The following is a 20,915-nucleotide window of genomic DNA, read 5'->3' as shown; positions in this document are numbered from 1 at the left end:
TCAGGATATTTAAACCTTAAGAAAGTTTTAATGAATTCCTTACCAGAAATTGTATCTGGCAAGAAAGTGCCAGGATTCCAGTTCTTATCATTCATCATTTCTGATTCCCAAAGACTTATAAATTTAGAACTATTCCAGTCTGGAGTGTTCCCAAAACAGCTCGGGTAAATATGGTCTTGAAGAGATGCATTGAATGCCTGAGGCTTATTTGTGTGACTCTGAACAGGTGCTGGCGATAAAGCCTACAAAAAAAAAGTTCTAATCACATATCAAAATTAATATTCTGTATACCTGTGTAGTTCAACTACAGACAGACAAACTGTGACTGAAACCTTGAGGGGTATGTATGCTTCCCATAAGTGGATGTCCATAGGGAGCACATCTCACAAATGCTGGAGTGGAGCTTTACTTAGGAATGCTACACATGTAGGTCAACTTTTAACCAAAAGTTCCTGATGCCTTCAGACGACTCAGCCACTTCTAACATTCCTGTCTAGTCATTCTTTAAATGTGGTTCATACACGTAAGAGCTAGGCTGGTGGCTTGGTCTTAGATGGTGTACTGACCAACACTGTCAAATCAGTTAGAAGTACTGATAACAATGGTAAGGCCTTTAACCCTCAACTCTTAGAGCTGTGCAAAGAACAACACAGATTTGAAGAGCTAGAAAGATTTTGATTGCGCTCTGAAACTGGGATGTTGACTTACTCTGTTTCCAGGGAGTAAGTCATTCCAATCTCATCAGCAAACTGGCCTGGGCCCTGAGAAAGGTCCTGAGAGGCCAGGGAAAAGGAGTGGGGTACCGTCAGTGAGCCAGTCAGCAATGCATATTTAATGAGTGCCAAGTTGCTGGCAGCTCCCTGCACTCAACTAGGTTCCCTAGGGCCCTCCCTGCTGATACCTAACAAAGTCCTAGAAGGGCTGTGTCATCCACACAGCTGCACTGCCATGCTGGCCTCTATATTGGGCTCTAGCCCTCATACCAACCAATCCTTTCCTCACAGCAGCCCAAGAGATCTGATTTGATTTAGAATGCTGAGGAAGCTTTCTGCTACTTTTCAGATAAAAACCGAAGTCCTTCCATGCCCCACGGCATCCTAGGGAAATAAAGACCACCTCTTCCTGCTCAGCAAGCCTGGGCACACAGATCTTCCTTTCTGGTTTCCACCTTTCCACTTTTCCTTTTTTACTTGCTCACCTGTGTCTAAGTTCTGGAACCTCTTCATGTACACTCATTCCCAAGTCTCAGTCAAGATGCCACTGTCCCAGAAAAACTGACACTGTTTTGCTCTGGATCCAACCCAGGAACAAGGTGAGCCCCCCACTTAACACCCTGAGATCTAGCCTCTTCCTCCACCTGCCATAGTAGAATTTAAGATTGACTTGTAGCCTCGTATTTTAATGTCTGACTTCTAAATCAAAGTCGCTTCATAAGAAAATGGGAAGGGGCATTAAAATCCTGGCCCTGGTAGGTCATGGTGGTAACATGCTTTTAATCCCAGAATTTGTGAGGCAGAGGCAGGCCAATCTCTGGGTATGAGGCCAGCCTGTTCTACAGAGTGAGTTCCAGAATAGCCAAGACTACATACAGAAACCCTGTCTTGAAAAACAAAAACAAACAAACAAAACAAAACAAAAATTAAAAAAATAAAATAAAATCTTGGCCCTGTAACCCAGCTCTGGACAATGCTGTGTAGAAAATCAAGTATTGCTGAAATGAGTCGACTATGCCCTGGGTGAGCTACAGACCTGGCATTAGAAGAATGCCTGGTGCTCAGATTCTTTGTGATGCATAAATTATCTGTGGATTCTGTAGATTCAAGTGTGAGGACTTTGGGGGATGGTCACATGGAGGAAGTGGGAGGATAGAGAAGAGATGGGGGATGCCCATTAGATGTGAACAGCAGAGGCTACACCAGAGGCAACTATGTGGCCACTATCCTGAAGAGTCAAGGGAGCAGTTAAGGGTGTCAAGCCAGAAGACAATCTGGTCAGTTTATTAGAAAGGTGGGCTGTGACAGCATAGTGATCATCAGCAAGGCAAGGATGTACTGAAGATGCTGTGGTGGGAAATGATGATATAATGGGGTGAAAATGGTGTGAACATAGAAGTCATCCCTGGCTCCACTGTGACAGTATAGTCCATGAGAACTGAACAGAAATTAGAAATAAATCTCAGCCTCCCTTTTTTTAGTAGCTGTGTGACCTCAGGCATATCACTCAATCTTTTGTGCTTTAGTTTTCTCATCTGAAATCTGGAAATAGCTACTCCAGAAGTTTTGGTAAGTGAATACACTGCTTGGCCCTGCGAGAAGCATTTGGCAAGGGCAAAGATGGATTCCTAGTACTAAGACTATGCCAAATCCCACCAGCTACGCCCATTCTAACATTCAAAGAGCTGGGCAGTGACTCCACCTAGTCCATCGGCATAACACACAACATCCTCTAACCTGGAGGGCCCTGGGAGACAGGAGAAGCAGAACAAATGCTTCGTGTCCAAAAGTACTCTCGACAGAGGTAACAGGTTTGGATGGTCTAAAAAAGCTGTTCTGGCATGGGAACCCGAGGGAGCAAAAACCAAGGAAAATAATGAAACTACATTTTAATAGACAATTGGTTCCACAAAGTAATAAAAAGCTCAGAGAAACCTTGTTGAGATCCACTGATAAGAACAGGTAATCAAGGAACCTTTGGCTAAGGGACAGAAACACCTGCCAGTGTACCTCACTCAACCTGCTTGCTAGTCCAGGATGTGGGGTGAGATCTGAGTAGAAGCACCTCTGAGGATCTGAGCTACTTATGGGCTGCCTGAGATTCTCCTTGGACACAGCTGTGCATTGTCTGGCTTCCCCTTTGGTTCCTCACCTTTACCACACTCATGTCTAGACCCTTGTTCATTCTTTCCAGTGCCCTCTACTTTGTGATGACCTTTGAGCTCCATTCAGATCTGTTCTCCCATGTTACTTTTCTACCCTATGTCTACCACAAGTTACCTGAGGCATGGCAAGGTGTCCTTTCTGTTGTGGCTCAGGGGATGGAACCAAAAGCCTTGTGCATACCAGGCAAGTGTTTTACCACTGAGCCACATCACCAGGCTTGCCATAACATTTGGTATGTTATTCTGATGATGTTTTTGCCTTCTGTTTTAAAAACACTGACCAGGATTAACTGACCTGGTTGTTCCTAAAATGCAGCACAGGACCTGGCACATACTGGGTGCTCAATAAATGATTGCTGAAAATAACTTAGTTAGGCGTCCAATGGCCACCCTCTTATATACTTTACTTACATGCTTCTTCAGAAGCCCACCTACACAAAAGGAGGCCCAGCTGCAGGGACTGAAGGCAAAAGTGAGGGAACAGACAACAAAAAAAAATTGTTTTTCAATGACTTTGTGCCTGATGACCTTAGCAGCATAAGTGTTCCTTTTGAAAAAAGCTCAGCTGTCTGCTAAGTGGACCATTATGGGCTATGCTTTGTAAGTGCATCAGAGATTAACCAACGTAGTTAGACTCTTCATACAAATTCACAAAGCTTCAATTAACAGTAAATTTGAATTGTTTTCCGCTTTATGGCAAAGAGTAATTCATAAGAAAGAAAATTCTTTGCTTTAAGTGAACAACTCTGAAGAGAATCCAAACAAAATCACCTTCATAAAGCTGCATCCCTTTTGGAGTGGATGGTCCAGTCTTTTCTACCCACACCAGCTCAGACACCAAGACTGAGAGAAGGTGGCAAGCCAAGACAAAGAGATATAGGACCATTAACTGAGAAAACTTCCACTGTACTGTCAGACCAACAGAATTCTAGCCAATGACAAAGTTACAATTTTTCTTAGGTTTGGTTTTTCTGAGTTTTTTTTTTTTTTATACCTCCTAGCGATGGTAAAGAGGCAATAAGAACTTAGTATTGACATCACTACTCTGAGACTAGAGAAAGTAAGCACCACCCCTAACATGAAACACACAGAGATCATAACAAACCCCATCAGGAGCCAGTCTCCACACTGCATCTCCTCACAACGCCTAATCTGAACTGGAAAGAACAATTATAACAGGTCTCTCAGAAACTACTGCAGACATGGAAATATCAGAGTTAAGGATATTTAGGTCACTGCAAGAAAATCCCACATACGTAGAACTGTCCATTCAGTAAATTAATCCTTCAAAAGTGAAGGAGAGCTGGGCAGGTGTTGCTGCACAACTTTAATCCCAGCACTCCTACAGACAGAGGCAGGTGTATCTCTGAGTTCAAGGCCAGCCAAGTCTACAGAGTGAGTTCCAGCATAGTCAGGGCTACACAGAGAAACCCTGTCTTGAAAAACCAAAAAAATAAAGGGGAAATAAAAATTTCAAAAGCCTAAGGAACTTACCTGTGATAGACTGGCCCTGTCTGAAACTAAACGACTCTCTTTAAGAAGAAAGGAAAGTATACAGAGGTCAGATGGTTGGGTCCACAGACAGAAAGATCATAAATAAATGCAACATAAAATATTTCCTCATATTCCTAACTCATGTGAAAAGATGGAGAAAGGAGGAAGCATTTTCTAGAAGCCACCTGGGCCACGGGTAGAAGGCCTGACAGTTCGATCTCAAAGGGAATTTAGTTAATGTACACTATGAATCCAGGGCAACCTCAAGAGGGTTAAAATATAAGCATTACTGATAAATCATAAGATATTGAAAAGTGTAAAATATAGTTAAACAGAAACTTTTGAAGATGAATATAAGACAACTATAGTTGATAATCTAAATATATCCAAAAATCATTCCTATATTTTATTTCATAAAAATAGAAAAGAAGAGTGACATGAAAATATCAATAAAAATAGAAGCATAATGTATAAGAAACTCAACTACACTTATCTAAAATATCCATTCCAAAAGATTTACTTCTATTTCTTTTAATTATGTGTTGGGGAGGGAGGAAGAGTGTGCATAGGAGCACAGAAGCCAGAGGCATTGGATATCTCTGAAGCTGAGGTTGCAGACTGTAAGCTACCCCATGATAACTGCTGTGAACTGAACTTAGGTCCTTTGCTCTTATCCCCGAGCCACTGGTCCAACCACAGACATCTGCTTTAAAAACTCTGTAAGTTAAAAGTGAAGAGACAGTTTGTTCTGTCAAGATGGCTCAGCAGATAAAGGGAGTTGCTCATTAGCCTCGTGAGCTAAATTTTTATTGCTGGTACTCCCTTACCCACCCGGTAAATAAATGTTTAAGAAAAATGTTTGAAAGAGTAAGAAACCAATGGATGAAAGATTAAAAAAAAAAAAAGCATGAGATGCACAGAAAGCAAGAGTAAAGGAGGAAATTTACATTAGAGTAGCAACACATGCTTTTATTAATAAAAAAAGCTAGGCATTTTGAGTTTGTGACATATCTAGGTAATAAAGACTTTTGTCCAAATAATAATCATCATAATAATTAGGGTTGTAAGAAATGACATAGAAAATAAATTGACTCAAAAGATCATGGACTAGAGAGATAGCTCAGTGGGTATGAATACTTGCTTTTCCTTTTCTTTCCTCTTCTTTTTTTCTCCTTTCTTTTCTTTTTTTCTCCTTTCTTTTCTTTTCTGGCAAAAGGTATGTGTTTGATTCCTACCACCAATACTGGGCATCTCACAACTAAATGTCTTTAACTGAAGTCCCAGGAAATCCAATACAATTTCCTTTAAGTTTGTACACATGCGCACGGCCTTTTCCAGTTTGGAGTTTCAAGCACTTGCAAGCTACGTAACATGGGCATTGTGAACCAAACTTGAGTCCTCTGGAAAAGCAACCAGTGTGCTCTCACAAAGAGAAACAGAGTGAGAGATTGTTCTTTGTAAAAACCAACAAAACTGAGAAACTTTTACTAAGACAGACTCAAACAAACAAATAAACAAACAAACCAAAACAAACCAACCAAAAAAACCAAGACTCAAATTACTCAACTCATAAATGTTAATGGAAACAGTTACTGACACAGACCTTTAGGTGGAGTAGGCCCAAGGATAGAGACAGAAGTCAAGTGGAAGTGCTACTTTAGCATGCAGGCATTAGACCCTAAGAAGTTGAAAGGTACATTTCTACCAATTCTATTCAATATAATATTAGTAACCAGTGCCAGGGTACTTAGATGGAAAGGAAGAAATAAATTGTTTAGATTATACAATTTTATAGGAAAATCATAAAAATTTCAGATGTAAGCAAACCCAAAAATGGTTAGAGCTAATAAATGAATTCAGCCCCACACCAAGATAGGTTAACATTAAAAAAACAAAATGAATTACAATTTTATGTACCAAAAACAATCAGAAAATAACACAAAAAGAATAGAATATTTATGAACTAACCAAAGAAGTGGGAAGACAAATGAGGACAGACATACAAAATGTGACCATCAAAGACTACTGCCAACAGGTTACATTTCCATGTTTTCTTTTTCTTTTTTTTTCTTTCTTTCTTTTTTTTTTCCGAAACAGGGTTTCTCTGTGTAGCCCTGGCTATCCTCAAACTCAGAAATCCGCCTGCCTCTGCCTCCCAAGTGCTGGGATTAAAGGCATGTGCCACCATGGCCGTGCTCTATATGTTTTCTATCTGTCACAATAGCAATGATTTTTTTTCAAAGTAAAAAACAATCACCTTAAACTCACACAGAATATTAAAGAGTCCATAATTGTGATAGTTTGAATAAGAATGGCCCCCAGCCCTGCACCTTGCCTGGGGAGCACAGTACAACTGACCCTGGTTGGGGGTGGGGGGGTGTTCTGGTTAATCAATCCCTAGAGAACTGGTCCCTGCATCTCACCTGGGCACAATAGAGCTGGCCCTGGTGGCATGGGCAAGGGTAAGTCCACCCCTAGGGTGTGAGAGTGAGGGAGTTGGCTCTGTCCTTTGCCAGCTGCAGCACTGGATATACTAATCAGGACAGTGCTGGAGAATTCACCCTGGTAGTGTAGGTGAGGGAGAACTGGTGAGCTGACCAGTTCAACTACCACCCAGACCCAGCTTCAGGGCTTTGAGATGGCCCACCCCAACATCTACTCCATTTATCAACTGCTAAGTGAGTGAAGAGGCCAGTCCTACAGATCCAAAGCTACAGGATCTCCATGACACAGGGCAAGAACAGGATATCTGAGAGGAGTCCCAGAGAGGATCCAGTATTGATAGTGTAGCAAGAAGCCAGAGGATTGGAACCAGACCAATGACTCACTGCAATGAACACTGTAAGTAAAGAAGTATAGATGAAAGGGTATCTGATGAAATACACTGTAGCACTACAGCTTCCACAATGATACCCAAGGACTGTTGTAACCCTGGGCTTTTCTACCCACTCCCCAGTTCCCAAATAACTTGGAGGCCTATTTATGTACAGTGCCTTCTGGCCTTAAACAAGGGCTTATTCCCAGACTAGCTTGTAACTTATATAACCTGTTTATTCTATGTCTGCCACATGGCTAGTTACCTCTCCTCAGTTTCATTCATCCAACTTCTTCAGAGTTCGAGGGGAATCTCCTAGCTCTTGACTATCTCCCAGAGTTCCAGTCTCTTTTATCAGAACTCCCACCTGCTGTTTCCTGCCTTTTGCTAATACAGTGAGACTCACTGTGATAGAGTATAGCTTCAACAATGAGATTTTTTTTTTCCCTTGGGGTGGGAGGAGGTTGCAAGGATCGAGAATGGGGAGATGAGTCTGATTGGAGTGTGTGATGTGAAATTTACAAAGAATCAATTCAAATTCACAAAGAATCAACATAAAGTTTAAAAAAAAAAAAAAAAAGAATGGCCCCTGTAGTGACAATTCTGGAATTTTGGTTTCTTTAAAAAGTATAAAAATAAAGTGCTGTCTTTTTAATTCCAGTTGTGGAGATATGGGGCTGCTTCAAACTATCTGCAGCAGCTGATTATGATTTGTCTCATGCTCCAGCAGAGGTATGGTTTTACCAGCTATAGATAGTTTCTATAATTGTGTGATCTTTGGAATTCTGGGAACCTTTCAGAGGATATATAAACTCTAGAGCCCTGATAGGCTAGGTGGGTAGGTAGTGGTTGGTCATTCAGGGTGTCTGCTTGTAGTTCGTTAGTAGTCATGCTCAAAGAAAAAAACAAAAAGAAAGAAAGAAGATTCAGGGATCCCCTCTGTACTGGCTGGTTTTGTGTGTCAACTTGACACAGGCTGGAGTTATCACAGAGAAGGGAGTTTCAGTTGGGGAAGTGCCTCCATGAGATCCATCTGTGGGGCATTTTCTCAATTGCCTCTTGTGGGTGGTGCCATCCCTGGGCTGGAAGTCTTGGGTTCTATAAGAGAGCAGGCTGAGCAAGCCAGGAGAAGCAAGCCAGTAAAGAACATCCCTCCCGGCCTCTGCATCAGTTCCTGCTTCCTGACCTGCTTGAGTTCCAGTCCTGACTTCCCTTGTGATAACAGCAATGTGGAAGTAAGCCAAATAAACCCTTTCCTCCCCAATGTGCTTCGTGGTCATGATGTTGTGCAGGAATAGAAACCCTGACTAAGAGACCCTCCCCCAGTTTTTTCCTTCTTTCTCTATGTAGTGATGGGCATGAAATGGGATGGGAGAGTGGAGGAAAGAGATAAAGGATAGGAAAAAGAAAAACCCACACACAGCAAAGACCAGCTCCAGGCCTCCATAGGCTCATATATTTGAATACTTAGTCACCAAGGAGTGGTAGTAGTATTTAAAAAGAATAGGTATGCCCTTGTTGAAAGAACTGTGTCACTGGGTAGGCTTTGAGGTTTTAAAAGCCCATGCCAAAGCAAGTGTCTCTCTGACTCTGACTTCAGATTAGGATTTAGCTCTCAGCAATTGCTCCATTGCTATGTGTGTTTCCATATTACCTGCCTGATAAGAGACTGCCCAATAAATTGTAAGCAAGTCCCCACTTAAATGCTTGCCTTGGTCATGGTGTCTCTTCACAGCAATAGAACAGTAAGACAATAATCAAAACAAAACTGTACACTAGTATAAATGCACTGCAAAGCTCCAGTCATAAGCCTGTGGCACTGGCACTCAAAACAGACAAGCAGGACAGTAGCACAGAAAGGAGAAGGAAGGACAAGGCATGTAACCAAACACAGCCTGCTCAGCAGGAAGACCCCAAGTCAGTGTTGTATCACCTCACAACTGGCAGATGGCCACTATCAAAGTAAATAAAATAACAGGCTGTATGGATGGGTAATCCCTTGTGTACTATGAAGAAGTACCACCTGTCAATAAAAAAGCTGATACCTAGTACCAAAAGGCAGGAAATAGCAGGTGGGAGTTCTGATAAAAGAGACTGGAACTCTGGGAGATAGTCAGAGGTGGGAGATTCCCCTCAAACTCTGAGGAAGTTGGATGAATGAAACTGAGGAGAGGTAACTAGCCATGTGGCAGACATAGAATAAACAGGTTATATAAGTTACAAGCTAGTCTGGGAATAAGCCCTTGTTTAAGGCCAGAAGGCACTGTACATAAATAGGCCTCCAAGTTATTTGGGAACTGGGGAGTGGGTGGAAAAGCCTGGGGTTACAACAGGTGTTGGTAAAGATGTGGAGAAAGAATTCTTGTGCACAGCAGATAGGTAAGCCTGCAAAGTGGCACAGTCTAGGTGGAAGAGAGTATGGCAGTATAGGTACCATAAACCCAACCATTAGAGTATATTCTCATAAGAATCAAATTAAAGAAATACTTGTTCATCCATCCATGTTCAGAAATATTTGTTCCAATAGTCAAAAAGTAGAAACCAACCTAGATGTGTAAAAGTAGAACAAACCAAAATGACATCAGATCAAGTAAAAAAACAAAAACAAAAACAAAAACAAAAATAGAAGGGCACACATGAACCTAACAATGAAATATACAAGTATGTGAAGTAAAAACAGAGAAGACTGTAAAGAGAAATAATTTTCTACCATAGTTGGAGTCTCCAATTCCTTCTATTAAAAATGGATGACTCAAGCAAGCAAAGATGATGAAAGGAGCACCAGCAAGTGGATAGATACACTGCCTTCCTTCTACAGACTACCTAGCACAGGATACTCAGTCTTCTCCAGCGCTTAGGGAAGAGTTACCTCATAGTTTTTTGACATGGGGTCTCTCTTGTAGTCCTGCCTTTCCTACATCTCACTATGTAGTACAGGCTGTCCTCAAACTCACAGAGGTCCTCCTGCATCTGCTGGGATTAAAGGTGTGGGCCACCATACCCTGCAAGCATTCACTTCTAGGCCATAAACACTCTTATAAATTCAAGAGTAGCAAACAGGCCTGGAAAGTGTAATTCAGCGACTAGCACTCTATTCTTTTAAATTTCCTTAAGTTAAGGAAAATCTTTATAGTGTTTATACTAAACATTTAATGCATGAAATATTTAGCCACAATGACCAGAGTATAAATTAAAAGAAAAATTACAACCATGACATTAAATAGTACAAGCAACAATTATGATTTCACCACAGCTCCAAACAAAGCAGCAAAAGACAGAGGCACGGGCTGGCCCAAACACCTCAGGGTGAATGGTTGTCCTTCATGCAGAGCACCTAACCTTTGATTCTTGGTTATGTTGAGACATCATACTTAACACTTCCTGAGAAACCTCCAAGGGGACTGAAGACAAACTTGTGCCATTCTAGAACTGCTCATCCCGTTTCTAGAGGGTCCTTGTACTAGTACTCTGTGGGGCTGTTAGCATACTATGCATTTAAACAGTAGTAGCCATAACATTCAAGTAAATCTGCTTAACTCAAGTGATACAAACCAATTACTTAAGGCACCATAAGATAAAATACAAGCTTGATTAGAGAAATCAGTATTTTCATACCAGATATACATGAAGTATTTCATCAAGTGCATATACTTCCCCTTCCATTCTGTGGATCAGAGTATCCTGAATGCCAGAAAGCATTCTACTACTGAGATATAGCCACAGCCCTAATAACAGCATTTTATTTTCCACAATAAAAAAGGCCTTCAATAGATGTATTTAAATCAGATCAGTGTGTGGCTGGAGAAATAGCTTAGTGATTATGAGCACTGGCTGTTCTTAAAGAGATCCTGGATATGAGTCCCAGCACCCCAACACAGCAGCAACCCCAGTTCCAGAGGATCCAACACTACCTCTTCTAGCCTTTACAGGCACCAGGCACACTTGTGGTTCACAGATATACACGCAGTCAAAACGATCACACAAAAAAATGAAACATGAAATTTAAAAAATAAATAAATAAAAATGGATCGGTATATAGTTATGATACCAAGAAGCAATGCTATTGAGATGCGGCTTAATTATAAAATTTCAAGTTTCTATATGACCTTCACCATGTGTGGTTAGACCTCTATATTTGCCTCCCTACACATGAGTTTTTTGCATTTATCTATGGCCTAAGGATAAATTTAACAGGACCAATGGAATGGGCATCAGATACAAAAATGATATTAAAAGGTTTTTCTTATTTTACCCTTTTATAGGAGACCTCTAACTTCCTTAAAAAAGGCCAGACTTGGGGGCTGGAGAGATGGCACAGAACACCTGGGTTCAGTTCTGAGCCCTCACAATAGAGGCTCACAAGCATCTATAAACTCCAGTTCAAGGGACTCAATGCCCTCTTCTAACCACCATGGACATCATGTACACACAGAAGTGTGTGCAGACAAAACATTCTTAAACATAAAATAAAAATAAACAAAGCTTTTAAAAAGGTAGTTATGCTGGATGTTATGGCTCAGTGGTTAAAAGCACTGGCTGCTCTTCCAGAGGTTCTGGGTTTGAGTCCCAGAACCCATATTCTGACTTATAAACATTTATAAAGTCTAGTTCCAAGGGATTCAATAACCGATAACCAATTTGGGACGGGGACACACACACACACACACACACACACACACACACACACACACACGCAAACAAAAGACCCATATATAAAATAAAAATAAAGGAAGGAGGGAAAAAGCCAAAGTAAGGAAAAAAAACCCAACCCACTAATAATGACAGTGTTCCCAGTAGACTTGGGGAACATTAATTTGACTACATTCTTGGGATATTTTAAAAAAATAATTCTTGAATGGTTTCAATAAGCAAAAAAAAATACAATGGACATTTCTTAATCTTTTTTCAGAGATAAGATAAAATTTCTATCTAGAAAAAAAATACGGAATTTACAGAAGTTTATACATTCAACCAAAGGAAAGAAGGGTATGAGTTATAAAACCCACTTTGACTAAAACGTTTTGCTAATAAAGACACTGTTACACATTCACATGGGGTAACACACAGGTCTGGTAGCTTCTGAGTAAAACTGAATTGAACTGTATTCATCTTTAGTGTGGTATTAATCTACTACCTACGCCCTCCCCAGCAAACACATAGGAAACCCGTTCACTAGCCATATATACCATACCATACCATACCATACCATTAGAGTAAACCCAGAAAACCAAGCCCTTTCCATGTCATGGTCTCCCTTTCTGTCCCACTTGAAACTCACTCTGTTAAACAAATGAATACAGTTATGGAGAATTATGATTATTTAGTGCCAACCAGTAACATAACAAAATCCCAGCATTATGGTGAGCCAACAACACAAGTGTAAAGCAGCTCAAGATGCAAAGCAGACTAAGGTAAAGAGTGAATTAGCTGCTGCTGCACACCAGTCATCCTAGCAATAGGCACAGAGAGGCAGGAGGATCACTATATGTCAGCCTGGTCTATACAGGATTTTAGGCCAATTTCTCTAAATTTATCTTCAATATCTAAAATGTTAAGTATATACATAGAGTTTTTTGAGGAGAAACTCAAAAAAACCTGACCATTTTCTAGACTTCTCACTGCTTTTTCTAAGTGGGCTCTTGGCAGGCTGGATTTTAAGGTGCCACTTCTATCCCCTCCAGCTACACTGCCATAGCCTCAGATCATAGGATTTCTTTGCAATGTATACTGCGCTTTCCCTCAGGCTTGCATGTTTTGACAAGGCCCTAGTTTTCAAACTAAGGATGCCCAGAAAACATTGAGGATTCATACAATTTACAATACATTTTACCCATCATGTTAAGGCGTAAGTCAGGCCATGTGTAGAAAATTGGACTTTTGTTAAATATCCTTGAGTTCAACCTATTAGTGGTATCACCTGAAAACTCTCCAATTCTAGTGAGTAAACCATGATTATGTGTGTTTGTTTGTTTATGCACACGCTATAAAGGATCAACATTATAAGAATTTTCAAGACTACAGCCAAAGCACATGGTTGCAGCCCATCCAATCAGGAGCAGATGCCACTCTGCATATGGATCAGCATACCTAGTCCTGTCTGCTAAAGTAACTGCTCTTGTCAGAGCGCAGTCATAAGGGACTTCCAGGCCCTTCCTGCCCTGGCTTACCTTACTGTGTGTGAAGGGGGGTGCTGGATACAAGGTGGGGTGGATGAGCGGTCGAGGCAGATGTGGAACAGTATGCAAGGGCACATGTCCGTGGATGTGGGGGTACAAGTGAAGCGCAGGATGTGTCGGTTTCTCTGGGCTCAGGAACTGATGGCCAGGAGGCAGGGCTCCAGCAGTCATGGCTGATGCTGGTAGCCCTGAAGCTTCTTGTTTACAAACGTGGCATTCACAAGTGTTCGGTGTTTGTTCTGCCTAAAAGGATAGAAAAAGACGTACTTGTATAATGTAGAACAAAGAATGGCATAAGTTAAGCTTCAGTCAGTCAGGTAATACAGAACAAACACAAAGATACAGGCCTGAGATAACCAGAGACCTCACAGGAGAAGGTACAGGTGCCAGCGCTGGTAATGAGGAAGGCTGAGGAGGGGAGAGCTGAGCCTCACTTTCCACATGGGTATTTGCTGAGGCAGCAGCCACTGATCAGAGACCCAAGTGAATAGGAGTAAAGGACCCCATAAAGATAATAGAACAATGAAGCTACAGAAAAAATGGACCAAAGAAAACAGGATCACTGAGTGGCTGGTGTCTGCTCGGGTCCTACTGTTCAATCAACAGCTGCAATGAAACCTCCATCCATGAAATGTAGACAGGATGCTAGCTGGTCCGAATGGAAAGACCAGCAATACCTCTTTATCAAAGCAAATGTGAAACTAAACACAGATGACAACACTTCAGGCTCTAGAACTCAGCCAAAGTCAAATACTGGAAAGTCTTTATTTTAATATAGCCAGAACTTCAGGGAAGAACAAACAGATGTGTTGGGGCACAGGAACCTTCAGAGTAATAAAGGATTAAACCAATAAAGCAAGTAGCCAGGCTAAAAATAAAAGGGAGCAAACAAAACAAAAACTGAAAAAAGTATGAACAGTGAGATGTAGCATTTAATAGCATAAAGTAACGATCAAAGGAAGCAAAAACCAGCCTCCCTCCCCAAAATACTAACAACCTCAAGGACAAAGTCAGAATTAGAAGTTGTTCTATTATTTAAACTATCCACACACACACACACACAGAGAGAGAGAGAGAGAGAGAGAGAGAGAGAGAGAGAGAGAAGGAGGGAGGGAGAGAGAGAGGGAGGGAGAGAGAGAGAGAAAGAGAGAGATGACAAAAATGTATAATCAGTAGACAGTGGTTCTAGGCCCGCATACCAGATTAGTACACAAAGGTGTCTAAGCAGTTATTGTAGCTTGTTCGAAGAATTAAGGAAAAGGTAAAAAAAATAAATATTTAATATAAAGAGAAAAGAAAAAAGATATATAAATTCTAGCCTAGATTGAAGATGACAGAATCTATGAACCCAGTAAGCTATAGAAACTACTCCTGTGCAAAACATATTATCAAAACCTAGCAGAACTGGAAGGACAAAAAAAAATCCAATATCAAAACACATCTCTCCATAATTAATAATCTGTATGGAGCGATTCTAACCTCCATAAAAGTGACATTAGGAGGTTGGACCTTTTGGTGGCTCTAAACTCAGGAGTATCCTCATTCTTTCACCCAAGTAAGGTTATACTGTGAAAAGATGGCTACTTATAAAGAACCATACTGGTGATTTGAATGAGAGCAGTTCCCATAGGTGCATATATTTGAATGCTTAGTCTCCAGTTGGTAGAACTGTTTGGGAAGGACTAGGAGGTGTGACCTTGTTAGCGGAGGTGTGTCACTGGGGATGAGCTTTGAGGCTTCAACAGCCCAAACCATTCCCAGCTAGCTTTCTTCCTTTTCTCTTTCACTTTGCCTCATGCTTAGAATCAAGATATTAAGCTCTCATCCACTCTTCCAGGACCATGCCTGCCTGCCTGCTGCCATGGGACTCATGCACAATACTATAAGCTCCAAATAAACTCTTCTGTAACCTGTCTTGATCATAGTTTCTTACCACATTGGGAAAAAAGTAACTAAGACACACATCTACCAGATTTGGGGGTAGGCTCTACTGTATTTTAAACTTATCATAAAGCAACAGAGAAAAGTGAGCTACGGCGTGGGACAAACATAAAGACCAATGGACAGATGTAAGCCTGAATTTTCAAGATGGAAAAATATGACCTTTCCAAAAAAAAAAAAAAAAAGGTTTTGAGTCTAACCCTACACCATAAAAAATACTGAGCCAAATGGATCACAGCATCAGAGGTATATTTATAAATCTAGAAGAAAATAGTTTTGTTTAATACATCAGTAAATAAATGCATTAAAACAAAAACCTTATGCTTTACAAAAGATATCATAAGAGGCTGTGGCAAATATTAACAAGTGTAAGGACTGGAGGCTCATACTCCATTACTCAGTGCTGGCAGACAACTCATTACAGTAAGATACTCCACCAACCTGAGAAAATAGTGTAAACTAGGACTTTCACCCAGGACATTAAGAACTCTTAAAACAGTAACAAGACAGAAAGCAAATAGCCCTTAAGTACATAAAAGACAACCAAAAGGGTTTACCATTATTAATATCGCAAAACTTCAGAACTATGTTGTGACTCTTTGAGGGCCCCTGGGTGACCATTACAACCCAGAACTCATTGCCAGATCAATTCTATGGACACATCTGCTTATGAACAGGATGTCGGACATTCAAGGCAACTCATGGAGTAGTTTGTAATGGTCAAAAGAAACATGCAAGTGCTGGCTAACAGGGATAAAAACAACAACAACAACAACAACAACAACAACAAACCCAGCACCTCTACAGGAGGTGAATAGAACATTATAGGACCAATATGCTTACCTAGAAATCTGAGGCCTTAGGGGAATAGGAAAGACAGGGCTAAATGAAGATACAGCTCAGTGGCAGGGAACTTACCAACCAGGAGTGAAGCCCAAAATTCAAACCCTTATACTTCAATGAATAAAGTTAAAGAATTTCTCAGACTTAGTCTGAGAATCTTAGTCAAGATTCTAAATTATTTAGAGCCAGGAATGGTACCACACACCTGTAATTCTAGCATTTGGGCGGTAAAGGCAATATGATCAGGAGTTAAAAGCCAGTCTTAGCTACACATACCTTGTTGTAAACAAACAAAACTTAAAACACACTAAAAAAAACAACAATAGTCATACAAAAACAAACAAACAAACAAATAACCCCCCAGAACTTAAAGCAGTAACTCATCAGTTAAAAGCATATACTGCTTTCACAGAGGACCTGATTTCAGTTCCTAACAGCCATATTCAGTGACTCACAAGTGCTTCTAACTCCAGCTCCATGGGACCAGACCTTGCTGCCCTCTTTGTTTACCTACACTCATGTGCACATGCCCACACAAACATGCTATCAAAACTTAAAGTTACAAAGATGAAGAGAACACAAAAGCACACTCTTCAGAGACAGACTGTTCTGTGAAAAGCAAGACAGCCATTCTTACAGGACATGGGAAAACAAATTTTTGCACGTGCACATAATGAAACTGTTCATCTACTGGGCCTAGGGGCTGAAGGTATATAGATGATGACACAGGTAGGCGAGTAGATTTCCCAATTTATTCCTTTTGATATCATCTTTATTATTTTAATCACATACTTACATTACCTATTATAATAATTAATAAGCCAAGTATTTGACTTTCATTTGTTCTCCCTTTCATTTAAATATTGTTTATTGAACAAATAAAACTCTGAAGCTGGATATGTGGAATATAAACCTATAATCCCAGTACTTGAGTTTAGGTAGGAAGGTCATGAATTCAAGGCCAACCAAGAGTGAGAACTGTCTCCAACACAAATGATGAAACCTGTCTTATACTTCTACAGAAAAAAATTCAGAATCAGAAAGGAAGGAAGGAAAGAAGGAAGGAAGGAGGGAGGGAGGGAGGGATAAAAGGAAGGAAGGAAGGATGGAGGTAGGGAAGGAAGGAGGGAGGGAAGGAAGAAAGAAGGAGAGGAGGAGAGAGGGAGGGGAAGGAGGGAAGGAGGAGAAGAAAGGTAAGCAAAAAACTTTTATCTCAGTAACCACAGGTTGCTATAGAACTAATGACAATTACAGATCTCAGTAAAAAGAAAATAAGGAAAGATTAAAATATAAGTTCTGTAAGTATGCTTGTTTCCCTATAGTACTAATCTTCAGAAATTGCTGAAACTAATATAATTTACTCTACTTATAGAAAATCTATACCAAGGAAGAGATCTCTGGGAAACAGAAACATGAAACAGAAGATCCTACCTGCTGGGCTGGGTAGGATGGAGGTGGAGTGTTCACGCTACTCTCCTCTGTCCTGGGGTTACCATTTCCTATGGCCTCCTCTTGTTTGGGAGCTCCTGGGGGCTCACCACTGCTCTCGCCATCAGCATCTTCATCATCAGCCTCTGAAGAACTACGGCTGGTGCTGCTTACCTGAGGGGACTTAAAAGGCAGCATTCTGTAGCTTTCATTTTCAAAACAGTAACATGAATGAAGTGTAAAGATCACCAACCACTTCCTACATTTACTGATACCCACAACTCCTCATAAAAAAGCCACATTCATACCTCATCTTTCAGGGCCATGTTTTCCCCACCACCATTCAGTTCGCTGTGGATTCCATTCATGTTGGCCACCACATTGGTATCATCGTAGTTGGTCAACGGATAAATGTCAGCAAACTTAGCTGACAATGGTGCGACATCTTCATCATCACTACAACTGAGGCAAGCAGAGACGGTCACCATGAGGCCCTTCGATTGGGGAGGACAGTGAGGAGCACCCCCCACTGAACACGACATCTCCTCTAAGGTCATGGGTCTGCTCACGAAGAGTGTTCAGTGTCACTCACACTACTTAACACCTCTTAGTCACCTGAACACAAAAAAAAGCCTGGATGAGTAACATCTGTGACATGGGGGATGGGAAAGAATGTCCCACAGTAGAAATTCTGAGGAAACCACAAAAAACTTAAGATGAACTGGTATTACACTTTCATTTGGCCTGAAAAGTCCTGGAGTAAAAATGCCATGCCCAAGAAAATATAATTTTTATTAAAATGTTAAGATACAGGGAATAACTTCAGGTCTTCAGTGTTTGATTTTACAGATACCAAATTGTCAAAAAATATCCAGCTGACCAAATTCCAAGTGTTATATAACAACATATTAATTATGTTTGCTCCACTCAAGTCAGTTATTAACAATCAACTTCATCAATGTAAGGAGAAAATGGCATGTTTGCTAAAAAAATGAAAACCAAAACTTAAAGCAAAACTTCTGGATTTAGCCTGTGGAAGCTACTTTAAAATGTGGCTTCCTAATATATAAGAAGAACTATCATGCCCAACCCAGTACTATCTAAAACTTGCACCAATCTGTCTCTATCCCAGCATACAATGATCCCCAGAACGTAAAAATCCTAGGTAAAAATCCTCTTAGATTTGACTCCTAAGAAAAGGCCCAGATTACCAAGCTCATTGTGCTCTTTTTGTTTTATTTGTTTTGTTGAGCGGTCTTTCAACATAGCCCTGGCTGTCCGGGAACTCACTATGTAGACCAAACATTGAACTCACAGAAATCCACCTGCCCTGCCTCTGAGTCTTGGTGTACTATACCAAAACCTTGAGCTCACCAACAGAAGAAGAAATAAGCACCCACCAGCAAGGGAGTATGTGTGTTGGCCAGCACAGCATTCCTGCAGTGTTATCACTGCCACAGTGTTTACCAGTGGGGAAACTGATTCTGAAATGAAGTGACCAATTCATACCTGGCACACATGACAGCTGGAGGCTTCTCCACCCCAGGAAGACCCAGACTGGACTGCACTGCACTGACTAAAATGATGCTGCCATTTCATCTCTTTAGAAAACAGCACCGTGAACAACAATGCACACTAAGGGTCACATGGATTTTTAAGTCACAGAGGTTGATTACTTGGAAGACACTAATCACAAGTTGTTGGGGCCTAGAGTATTAAAGGACGTGAGCTGCCCAGACCAACAGTGGGCAGTTCCATCCAGGCAGAAGGCTCCTATAACCCAAGCGCTACTACTGATAACACATCAGAACCCACAACTGATATTGGCAGTTATGACAGTGAGTGGGATAGTTTGATACATTTGCATTTACCTAACTTCAATTTTCAATGGATTCATCTGCCTGGTAAACTTCCATATGCCTCAGTTAGAAGCTGTTAGGGGAAAAAAATCCTCAAAATGCCTAAGGCCTGAGAGTACAAGCAGCAGAACTTTGATCAATAAAGAGTCAACCATGGACTTCAACCCAGGCCTTTAGAATTATTTTGGATTTGGGGAAAAGACTCAGTGGTATTGAGCAGTTGTTCAGCATGTATGAATCCTTGAATTCTATCCCTAGTACCATAAAAATTGAGACCTGAAAGACAAAGAAAAACTTTGAAAGAGGAAAACCTAGCAGCACCATGACAAATCCAAATGAAATGTGTGATGAGCATCTCTATCTGTTGGAAGAATCTGAGGATCAAGTGCTCCCTCAACATGAGCACCTCTGCAGGGATAGTGATGGCTGCATATTCAACTGACTTCACTTAAGAAACCACATACAGGGGCAGACTGGAAGGGACAAGGGCAACATTTGGAATGGAAAGGGGCTGGGGGAGGGAAAAAAGAAACCTTACACAACCCAGTGTGGTGGAATATGCACTCAGAAGGCAGAGGCAGGTAGATGTCTAGTTTGAGGTTAGTCTAGTCTACAGAGTGAGTTCCAAGACAGCCAGGATAACTTAGAAAAACCCTGTCTTGAAAAAACAAACTAACAAACAAAAAGGAAGAGAAAGAAAGAAAGGAAGGAAGGAAGGAAGGAAGGGAGAAAGAAAAGAATTTCTATATGTGCGAATTAATGTATGAAGTCTCTGCAAGCGACAGGGTCACAACTGAGTTTTTAACCCCTTTGCTAATATGAAATGTACTTCTTTACAATGTGGGAATACAGAAAACACAAACTTTAAATTGCTTGCTAAAGTATCTGAGTTCTTAGCAAGACATGGAACGAGCATGAACACTGGACTGACAATGAAGAGGATGAACAGCCACTGGCCACCTCAGACAGAATGAGAAGATGAGACCAGAACTGCGGAGACATTTCCCTGCATACCAACTGGCAATTATAAATTTACTATTTTTTTTTTCAGGTAATAAAACAGCATCAGTTTGGGTTTACAAATTTCATGTTTTAACAGGTGCTTAACACACTGAAAAGTCTTTTTTTTTTCTTTTTTATAAAAAGCAGGTAATGGTAATCGTATTTCTGTAGACTGATGTCTATATTTCTCATTACTGGATAAATTTCTGAAGCTATTATAAAGTCACAACTTACAAAGTTGGTGCAGAGCCATTGTCTGTGAGGATGAGTCTAGGATGTTGCTGAATTGTGATGGGAGAGCTGGAACCTGACCCTGAGCTTGCTGATGACACACTAGGTGGGCGCATCTCAGACAGATAGTCGGGAGCAGAATCCACTTGGAGTGGTAGCTGGTGAATGTGGATGTCATCAGTGACGGGGGTGTCCATGATACCACAAGTGAGGATGTGTGAGAGGCTGCAGTCATCACAAGCACATCT

At 40.9% G+C, this 20,915-nt stretch overlaps 1 protein-coding gene across 2 annotated transcripts in view; it reads right to left on the bottom strand.

Annotated features, from left to right (window-relative positions):
- Fam193a (family with sequence similarity 193 member A) overlaps window positions 1-20,915 on the bottom strand; it is a 127,467-nt gene that overhangs the window by 27,501 nt on the left and 79,051 nt on the right. For both annotated transcript variants that reach the window (XM_031341051.1, XM_031341052.1), the window contains exons 10-14: window positions 20,671-20,913; window positions 17,884-18,037; window positions 17,579-17,758; window positions 13,355-13,606; window positions 44-242 (exon numbers count right to left, since the gene is read on the bottom strand). In XM_031341051.1, coding sequence (XP_031196911.1) covers window positions 44-242; window positions 13,355-13,606; window positions 17,579-17,758; window positions 17,884-18,037; window positions 20,671-20,913 — 1,028 coding nt within the window. The remainder of the gene's footprint in view (window positions 1-43; window positions 243-13,354; window positions 13,607-17,578; window positions 17,759-17,883; window positions 18,038-20,670; window positions 20,914-20,915) is intronic.

This window comes from Mastomys coucha, unplaced genomic scaffold (assembly GCF_008632895.1).
Source record: "Mastomys coucha isolate ucsf_1 unplaced genomic scaffold, UCSF_Mcou_1 pScaffold22, whole genome shotgun sequence".
Lineage (NCBI taxonomy): Eukaryota > Metazoa > Chordata > Mammalia > Rodentia > Muridae > Mastomys > Mastomys coucha.
This window is presented reverse-complemented; position numbering and strand designations above follow the sequence as displayed.